Source organism: Spodoptera frugiperda, chromosome 19, assembly GCF_023101765.2.
Source record: "Spodoptera frugiperda isolate SF20-4 chromosome 19, AGI-APGP_CSIRO_Sfru_2.0, whole genome shotgun sequence".
Taxonomy (NCBI): Eukaryota; Metazoa; Arthropoda; class Insecta; order Lepidoptera; family Noctuidae; genus Spodoptera; species Spodoptera frugiperda.
The window spans coordinates 748,553-759,095 of record NC_064230.1 but is presented as its reverse complement, the minus strand read 5'-3'; the positions used below and the strand labels follow the sequence as shown (position 1 = coordinate 759,095).

Below are 10,543 nucleotides of genomic sequence, written 5' to 3'. Positions count from 1 at the left end.
GAGCCTCTAGCATGGCTTGAAACTAGTCGAGTTCCTCGTCAAACGGTTACGTGAGTAAACCGATAACATAATAATTAATTTAGTATGTCTCACGAAAGTTACAATAAAACTATAAGGTTTATATTCGCATGGCAAAAACACCATGTTTTTTGTTTGTCAGAAACATTTTGCTAATCTGTCTTAATCTTATTACTTAAAAGATAATACTAATATGTGTACAATATAATATTATTATACAGAAAATATATCGACAGAGTAAAATATATTTGTTTCTACCATTTCTCTTCCTGCGGGTGTACGATACCCGACCAAGGGTACTTTTCCACCAGAGATGTGCTATGTATGCTTCGCAGATGTGAAACTATGTGACCGTTTCCACTGATACTAAGCTATGTAGCTGTGCAAAGAAGATGCGCAGCTCGAGTATGCGATGTATAGTAGGGAAGCTATTCATAGCACACATCCATAGCACGCATTCATAGCACGCATACATACCACGCATGCATAGCATGCATCCATAGTACACATCCATAGAACTCATCATTCCATATAAAAATGGCTTAGCCGAGTCCGTTTCCACCAGTGCTAAGCTATGTGTACCAATGAATATGATTGATGGAAGCCAAACGCATCCACAGCAACGTAGCATAGCACGTCTTTGGTGGAAAAGTTCAAAAAACGCGACCGAAGTCGCAAGCGCAAACTAGTATAAATTAAAACCCAAATATCTACAAGGTTTTAATCAGTGAAGGTAGATTAAAATATAAAGTAAATATAGCTTTCTGCCCGCGGCTTCACTCGCTTAGTCAACGGACATATTAGTTCCGAAGATTTGCGTTATGTAAGTGAGGTTACCGGAGGCCCCCGTCCCAATCTTCCCTATTCAAGATTTCCCAACAACCCTTAAATTCCTAACCCCCAAACGGCCGGCAACGCACTTTTAACGCCTCTGGTGTTGCCGTCCATTAACGGCGCTGATTGCTTACCATCAGGTGATCGGTCTGGTCGTTTAGCGGCTTATACCTTAAAAAAAAACACTTATTAACCTGCCTTCTGCACACTGTTACAAAAAAAAAAGATGACGTACATACAAAGTTTACATGCGAATAAACATGGATAGAAAATCCCAACGAACTACAGTTGGGCAGAAAGCTGCCAGACACGATCACCGCCTGGTCGGAGGATACTGCTTTACTTAGGGAACTTTACTCTCTGTTCCTTAAAGCGTGATCTGTCTGCTCGTTAGCTTCCCTGTGCCATAAAACAAGTACATACTCTAGTTTTTGACGTACAGACGGACAGCATTCATATTTAACAATACTAATCACACCTGTGAAGGATAAGAGATAAGATTTCGCACACTTAAGTAGCCATTGATTAATTACCTAGTGCTAATCATTCGACTACTAACCATGGGCAAGTGGATCGTGTTATTGGCGATTGGATTCGTTGGCGTTTCGGGTAAGGAACTTTATATTTATCATGATCATCATCAGCATCAATAGCCTGTGTTAATACGTTACTGGAAAAGATAAGGCTCTTAGGTTGGCGTTTCCCTGGCGCTGCGGGTTACCGCGGCTCGCGGGCTCCGGCTCGAAAAACAGGAGTAGGAACGAGTTAAATTTTGACAAAAATCAGGGTTTCTGATAAACCTTAACCAAACATGGAGATCGTGTCATGGTGATCCGGAAGCTTAAGACGCCCGCCCGCCGCAGACTACTCACAGTCCCGTATTGTGTTCTTACGATACAAGCAGAAAGATATGGGAAGGCAAATGTATTCGACTCTACCTTTGCTCTCACTCACTCGCTTAATTCATTTAGGCAGTCCCGAGTCATTATAACGACAGAAATAAATAGAATTTCTTAAATAGATTTTCAACTTTGCTACAAAAAGCTTAGAATCTAAGAACGGAATTTCCTTTTCGACCTTTCCACGACTGGTCATGGAAAGGGGAGCGCGTTCGGCAGTGATTATTAAAGTTCTATTATTACTTTCGGGGTATAAAACACCGAAGTTCAAAATCATCAAACATCTTCTCCCGCCTTAGGCGAGCCGAGAGGGAGTGGAGTGTCAGACCTTATAGATTAAACATCACCCCGTTTCTACTCTTGCTCCAAGCCGGTAACTTGGAAGGTGTATTAGGTTTCGTATTATAATTCTTTGCGATTCTTATCGTATTATTTTATTGTATTAAGATATATTAATTAATTGATCATTTCCTACTCATAGGAATTAAACATTTTTGATTAGATTACCAAAATAAATTGATATTGCTGTCAACAAAATAGTACTCATATCGTCAAGAGCTAAAGTTCATAATTATGTAATCAATCAGTCTTGGAAATCCAAAGATTTTGAATTGAAATTGGTTGGTAATTTCTGCCGTAAGGATCTACACATCTACATGGTCCGCATCACACTGGTACTACCTTTAGTGCTGCAGGTGTACTTAGACTTCAGTCTTTGCTTACCACCAGGACAACCGTACACTTTACGGAGCTGCGGACTGGCTTTTCGAGCCGGAGCCCCGGCTCGAAAGCAGCAGGTGTAGGAAGGGGTGGTTTTAGTCAGAATCGGATATTCCCTCTCGCCTCGCCCAAGGCGGGAGAATTTGATGATTCAATGATGAATTTCCCCCCTCAAAAAAAAAAAACCACACTGTTGCTTATAAGGGGATAGACCGGCAAACGAGCAGACGAATTACCTGATGGTAAGCAATCGGTTCTGCGTATTGACACTAGAGACGTGCAGACTTGTAATTTATTTCGTTGCGGGATACAAGTGGTTCGTGTCCCTGGGATGCGTCGGACTTATTTTTTATATAAGCCGGTAAACGAGCAGACGGATCACCTGATGGTAATAAGCAATCGCCGCCCATGGATACCCGAAACACTAGAGGCGTTTCAAGTGTGTTGTCGGCCTTTTGGGGGTTAGGAATTTAAGGGTTGTTGGGGTATCAGGTCTTGGGAAGACTAGGAAGTGGGGCAATTGGGCATCCGGTAACCTCTTTTCGGTTCCGATTTTCTGCTCGGCCGTGGTATCACTCCGGTCGAGCCGGCCCATTCGTGACGAAGCATGGCTCTCCCACACTTTCATAAAGACTTTATCAAAAGGACAATAAACCATTCTCTTTTTTCATGACTGTCTCCTTGGAAAGTAAAAATTCAAAAGTCAAAATCATTTATTTCAAATAGACCAGGAAGGCACTTTTGAACGTCAAAGCAAATATAATAATATTAACAACGTCTGTCTGTCGGTCAGTCCTCTAGTTGCTCTATTTGCTCGTTCCAAAGTGTAGATTCCTATGCAGAAGAACGAGCAAGAAACTCCATAGGTTACTCTTTTCCAATCAGATTCACAATACAATACTTGGTTACATTGTTTCGATTACTTCAACTATGTGAGAAGAGAGAGACAAGCAATATTGTCACCAGTTAATGCACTAATATTAAAAATGGCTCCTCTCTTCCAGCGCTCCCCTACGACCCGGTGATCAGGAAACTGGATGATGGGCAGCGTTACCAGTACATGGAGGGTCCTGATGGAGCCCTGCACCTGGTAGACCTTTGGGGGAAGGTCAGTGATGTGACGGCTGCTGCTAGATACGACCCTGATAGGCAAAATGTGTACCATCTTTATACTAGGTGAGTGATTCATGTTGTTTTTAATGATGTATGTATATCATATAGGGCGGTTAACGAGCAGACAAATCACTTGATGGTAAGCAATCCGCGGCGCCAGTGGTTACATCCTAACACCAGAGAAGTTATAAGTTTATAACTTGTAAGTAAGGCAAACTTTGCCTTAACTTAACTTGTAAGTTTGCCTTTTATCGGCGCAAACGGGATTACTAACACCAAAATGGTTAAAAATGCGATGTTGACCTTTTGGGGATTAGAGTTTGGGGATTGGGGCTTGGTGATAGGGGTTGGGAATGGGATGGAGCATTAGAAATTCGGTAACAACAACCGCACACAAGGAATCAGTCCGTTCGTGCCAATCCATTGGTTGAAAGTTGAAACTAGTCGAGTTCCTCATCAAATAGTTACGTGAATAAGCTGAAAACATTAGGATTAATTTAGTATGTCTCACGAAAGTTATAATAATATTCATATAAGCTGAATGCTGAAAAAGTTGCTTTTTAAGGTATTTTTTACTCTATTTACTAAGCAAGAATACCCTCATTTTCAGGAACAACCCCACAGTAAGCCAGCCCCTCCTGATCGGCAGTGAGGGTCTACTGGGCATCACGAACTACAACCCCAGCAGACGCACCGTCGTCCTCATCCACGGGTGGCTGGACTCCGTCACTGCTGACTTTAATTCTGTGCTGGTACCAGGTAAGATATTATTATGGCTAACTAGCTACTTCCGCGCGATTTCACCCGCTCTGCTCGGCTCCTATTGGTCATAGCGTGATGTTTTATAGCCTATAGCCTTCCTCGATAAATGCACTATCCAACACAAAAAGAATTATTCAATTCGAACCAGTAGTTCCGGAGATTAGCGCGTTCAAACAAACAAACAAACAAACAAACTCTTCAGCTTTAATATAGTAAAAATATAGAGTATAGAGTATAGATTTATACAATGTGATAGGGGTGAGACTTCTAACCCGTTAAGGCTGAGTACTACATCTAAATTTATCGACAAAAAAAATAATATGGGGTTGAACCCCCAATCCCCTTAAAAAATATGGCTATTTTAATATTTCACAAATTTTTTTATGTGATATGAAAGGTTGTAAGCGTCGTAGAAACAAAAAAAAACGACAAACGGTAGCTAATAACCTTGGCTAACTAATTCTTTTTTTTTAGGTTTGATAAACCTGTTTTGGTGAGAAAAAAAATCATTTCCGAATTATTTTTACCGAAAAATCGCTGGGTATTTTTTTTTGTCGATAAAATTAGATGTAGTACTCAGTCTTAACAGGTTAGAAGTCTCACCCCTATCACATTGTATATTTGTAGGGAACAGAGAGTAAACTTCCCTAAGTAAAGCAGTATCCTCCGACCAGGCGGTGATCGTGTCTGGCAGGCTTCCTGCCCAACTGTTGTTCGTTGGGATTTTCTATCCGTGTTTATTCGCGATGTATAGATTTTATGACGTCATCCGTTGATTTGTTAGTCGATACTGTATGTGCGACTTCTGTCATGTGTCGCCACATATTTCTTTATACTTATTTTTTATGGTATAAGCCGGTAAACCAGCAGACGGACGCAGACGGCCTTTTCAGGTTAGGAATATATAATAAATAAAATAAAATAATTGTTGGGGACTTCCAGTAACCTCACTCACACAGCGCAAGCGTTGTTTCCTGCATTACAAGTTAATATACTAAAATAGTATCATTTTACAATAATAATCATATAACATACATAAACGCCCTAGACGGACATATAGCGACCAAATTGGCGGTATATTAAAGAAGGGCCAAATTAAAAGTACTTTTAACCGACGAGCATGCATGAAAAGACTGATGACTGTTGATGAAGCGAAAGAAGTGTGTAAGAACCGTGGCAATTGGCGTTCTATAAACTCTGTCTACCCCTCTATGGGAGATAGGCGTGAGGTTATGCTATGTCTGGGTATCTTCAAAGCCCGAGTGAATAGGTTGCTTATGGGCAGACGTGCTCCATCGTAGGCCGCATCATCACTTACCATCAGGCGAGATAGCGGCCAAACGTCGGCCCATTTAACATAAAAAGAAAAAAAAATGTATGTATACATAAACGATCTGACTGTTCACAGCATTCCTGCAAGCTGAAGATGTGAATGTGATCGTGGTGGACTGGAGCGCTGGAGCCGGTACCATCAACTACTTCACTGCTGTCGAAAATACTCTCACTTCAGGTAAGTGATCTCTTTTGTGAGGTGGTATTCCTAGTATCTATGCTGAAAACTAGTAAATATTTTTTTTATGGAACACGGTAAACGAGCAGACGTCACCTGATGGTAAGCAATCGCCGCCGCCCATGGAGAATTAAAACATCATCGTCATTAAAACATCGGTTAAAAACAAATGTAACGGACGACTGCACGGTTGATGTGGTGATTGGGCAATTGGCTGCCGTGCAACGTATAGCAGGTTCGATTCCCACGCGGAGTGATTCTTTGTATCATCCTCAAATTGTTGTTTCGGGTCTGGGTATAGGTCTCGGTACAGAAGAAAATCCCAATATGGGGCAACGCCTTTTTTTAAAAATAAATAAAATAAAATAAATAAATAAATATCAAAATCCTTTCTTAGCGGATGCCTACGTCATAACATCTACCTGCATGCCAAATTTCAGCCCGATCCGTCCAGTGGTTTGGGCTGTGCGTTGATGGATCACTATGTCAGTCAGTCAGTAAATATTTTTTTCTGTACCTATCCGTTTGGTATGAAGAGCTATCTCTTTCACCGTCTCAAACGACGCATCGTTCGTATTTGTAAACCACTTTATGCAGAGTAGAGTCAATGTTTATTTAACTTCTTTATGTTCTCAAATTGAATTAAACGGTCCGTGGTACGAAATTTCTTCACTATTGTAATCTTCAAACACAACACTACCTCGATAGGTGATGGGACTGACATACGCTATGCGTAAAAGCCCCTTTAAATAAATAAAGAAAAAAAAAACACTACCTCCCATTAAAGCCGTGACAGATACTTTTAGAACACGTTGTCATATTATGTAGATTTTTGTTGTAACTTTCGTGAGACATACTAAATTAATTATTATGTTATCGGCTCGACTCGACTGGTTTCAAGCCAAGCTAGAGACTCTAGCATGGCTTGAAACCAGTCGAGTCGAGCCGATAACATAACATGGGACTGGCATACGCCATGCGTAAAAGCCCCTTTAAAAAAATAAAGAAAAAAAAATACTACCTCCCATTAAAGCCGTGACAGATACTTTTAGAACACGTTGTCATATTATGTAGATTTTTGTTGTAACTTTCGTGAGACATACTAAATTAATTATTATGTTATCGGCTCGACTCGACTAGTTTCAAGCCAAGCTAGAGGCTCTAGCATAACTTGAAACTAGTCGAGTTCGTCGTCAAACAAATACGTGAGTAAGTCGATAACATGATAATTAAAGTAGATTTTTATTTCACACAGGTCAAAGTGTAGCCAGATTTATAACCTGGTTGAACGGGGCAACGGGAGCAGTTCCAAGCATGTATCACCTGGTGGGACACAGTCTGGGCGGCCACCAGGTTGGAATCGTGGGCAGACACGTTGGTGGGCAGATCGCATATGTCACTGGTAAGCTTTTTTTTTTTGAGGGTGGAAAATCATTCAATGACTTCTCTCGCCTTGGGCGAGGCGAGAGGGAGTGTCAGACTCTTACTGACTAAAAACCACCCCGTTCCTACTCCTGCCCGTCGAGCCGGAGCCCCGGTAAACCCGCTAGGTAGTCCGCAGCTCATGGCCTTGGCCTGACCTGGCCTACCTTTTCTGTACTGGGATCTTTGGGTGTTTTTCCACCAGAGATGTGCTATGCTACTGTGGAGTGCTATTGCCGTGAATGTAGGGGTAATTGTGTAAGGAGCGAAATGATCTACACTCGTTAAGGTTTGGTATGAGACTGTTCAATATACAGTAGAAACTCGATTTACCGGACTAATTAATGTCGTTAGGCATTCGGATAATCGAAAATCCGGATAATCGAATTTACGAAGAAAACCGAATTCTGTGCATACATATTATGTTATACATACGATGTTTATTTATTAAAAACAACAAACACAAATGAATGAAAATCAATGTTTATTAATAATTATTATGAGATACATCTTCTTAGATTACATACATACATGTATGTTACGTTGCATAAATTCGACTTGTAGGTAATTTTAATATAATGAGTCGGTAGTCCGGATAATCGCGAATCCGTATAACCGGGAGCCGGATAATCGAGTTCCTACTGTAATCAAATCAATATAATGCTAGGGTATAGGTGTCGTCATATTCACATGATCAGAATCACATGATGATCTAGAATGGGGGCGATGACCGCCACACTACGTGGCTGTCGATGCGTTTGGTTTCCACCAATCATATTCATTGGTACACATAGCTTAGAAATTGGGGGAAATGGATTTAGCTAGGCTGTTTTTTTTATGTGGAAAGATGTGTGCTATGGATGGCTTCCCTTCTATCGATACATCGCATACTCGAGCTGCGCATCTTCGTCACACAGTTAATTTGCGGCGGTGTATCTTCATAGCACATCTTACTCGCACAGCTACATTGCTTCGTAACATTAGAAACGGTCAAATAGTTTCACAGCTTAACTATTACATTTTCGTACCATAGCTACATAGCAAATCTCTGGTGAAAAAGCACCCTTAGGTTTATGTGAAGAAACTTCCGGGTATCATATGTATGCGCACTCACGATACAGGAGAAAATCCAAGCAAAATGACAATGCCAGATCCTGCCCCACTTAATTTCATCAATGTACAAGAAATGTAAATTAATCAATATTATGCAATAAAAATAAGACCCTTGGTTACTTATTTATTATTCTGATAAAGTTGTGGATAAAAAGTAGGAAATAAAAAGAATTTAAAAACTCAAGGCCTATTTCCTGTATTTATCGCGACCATCAGCGTTTCTTAGTACGCTTGCACAAGGAACACAAAGAGTCATTCGATAAAAAAAAGATTTATTAATGTAATGTGTACGGTTTTTAGTTATCACTAATAGAGCAGTAATAGAATGCTACATTTGGCATGCCTGTACACTATATTTTTTGGTGGGGCAAAGCTCTATAGAGATGCTGGCATTTAAATAAAAATTCTGATCATCATCAATCTTTCCATTCCAGGCCTAGACCCAGCCTTCCCAGGCTGGAACACCAACGACAATCGGTTCAGACCCAGCGATGGAGCCTACACTGAAGTCATCCATACTAACGTCGGTGTCCTTGGCTACATGGCCACCCTGGCTGATGTGGACTTTTACCCCAATGGGGGGAGTGGCATGCCAGGCTGTAACAGTAATGATTGTGATCATGCTAGGTAAGGATGGAAAGGAATTTGGATTTTTATGGTATAAGCCGGTAAACGAGTAGAGGAATCACCTGATGGTAAGCAATCGCCGCCGCCCATGGAGACTGGAAACACCAGAGGTGGAATACTTGCGTAGCCGGCTTTTTGAGGTTAGAAATTTAAGGACTCTTTAGGCCGGCTCGAACGGGGTGATACCATAGCCGCACAAAAAACCGACGTGAAACAACGCTTGCGTTGTGTTTCGTTGTGTGAGTGAGATTACCAGGGCCCAATTACCCTCCTCCCAATATTCCCAATACCTGATTCCCCAACAATTCCTAACCCCCAAAAGACCAGCAGCGCACTTTTTCCACCTCTGGTGCTTCAAGTGTCTATGGGCGGCGGCGATTGCTTACCATCAGGTAATACGTCTGCTCGTTTACCGGCTTATAACCATAAAACAAAAATATATATTACTTCAAATACTTATTATGTTAAATATAAATTCCAGATGCTACCACTACATGGCTGAGTCTCTAACTCGAGGTGGATTCACGGGACGCCGCTGTCTGTCCTACGTGAGTGCTATGGCAGGCAACTGCAATCTGCTGGGCAGCCTGAGGATGGGCGGGCTTGTGCCGAAGACTGGGTGAGTTGGATCCTATTTTAGAGCTTTCTTCTGGATATAAGTTTTTAAACTGACATGGTCACTAACACTATTATTAGAACTTATTACGGGATATTTACCATGTTTATTAACTTTGGTGAGTTTCCTATGTTTCGGCACTGTTGCAAGCGCCATGATCACGGATTAACTGGAGTAAATGCGGGTGGGTGTTTACGAGCAGACAAATCGGTCTACCCGCTTTCTCGTTCGTTTCTTGCTGACACCCCCAACACCACTACCATTTTCACTTGCAACTCGGTTCAACTCTCACACACAAAACTCACTGTGTCAGCTCGCGAACTTTCCTCCTTCTTGGCACTTTTGCGGGTTTTACATAGTTGGACCACTGGATTCCAAGCCCTCGACAGTTGAAACCCATCCTCCCGGAATAATAACAATATCGGAAACTCACCAAAGTGAATAAACATGGTAAATATCCCGTCATAAGTTCTAATAATACTTTCTTCTGGAGTTTCTAGTTAGTAGTAGATGGTTTTGGGTATCGGACGGGTACGTGAGGTGTCGCCGCGTTTTTTTATGGAACACGCCAGCAACCGAGCAGACTTATCACCTGATGGTAAGCAATCGGTGCCGCCCATGGACACTTAAAACTCCATAAAACACCAGAGGCGTTACAAGTGCGTTGCCGGCCTTTTGGGGGTTAGGAAAGTCAAAGTCAAAGCGTTTATTTCAATTAATCCTAAATAAGGCACTTTTGAAACGTCAAATTGAATTGTCCGTCAGTCTGTCTGTCAGTGAAGCTAGGCGCTCGTTCCAAAGTGTAGCTTCGAATGGAGAAGAACGAGCAAGAAACTCCATCGTTACTCCTTTTTTTTTAAGAAAAAAAAATATGGGTAGTTGGAGAATAGGGGATTGGGAAGATTCGGA

At 41.4% G+C, this 10,543-nt stretch overlaps 1 protein-coding gene across 2 annotated transcripts in view; it reads left to right on the top strand.

The window, feature by feature from the left end:
• Positions 1–10,543, top strand: part of LOC118281256 (pancreatic triacylglycerol lipase-like) — an 84,515-nt gene that overhangs the window by 73,644 nt on the left and 328 nt on the right. The window contains exons 1-7 of one of the 2 annotated variants that reach the window (XM_050700578.1): positions 1,302–1,461; positions 3,476–3,647; positions 4,195–4,343; positions 5,755–5,856; positions 7,112–7,258; positions 8,826–9,018; positions 9,500–9,637. In XM_050700578.1, the coding sequence (XP_050556535.1) occupies positions 1,413–1,461; positions 3,476–3,647; positions 4,195–4,343; positions 5,755–5,856; positions 7,112–7,258; positions 8,826–9,018; positions 9,500–9,637 (950 nt within the window). In that variant the 5' untranslated portion in view covers positions 1,302–1,412. Of the gene's footprint in view, positions 1–1,301; positions 1,462–3,475; positions 3,648–4,194; positions 4,344–5,754; positions 5,857–7,111; positions 7,259–8,825; positions 9,019–9,499; positions 9,638–10,543 lie in introns of those variants that run through there. The other variant, XM_050700579.1, reaches the window with a different exon arrangement.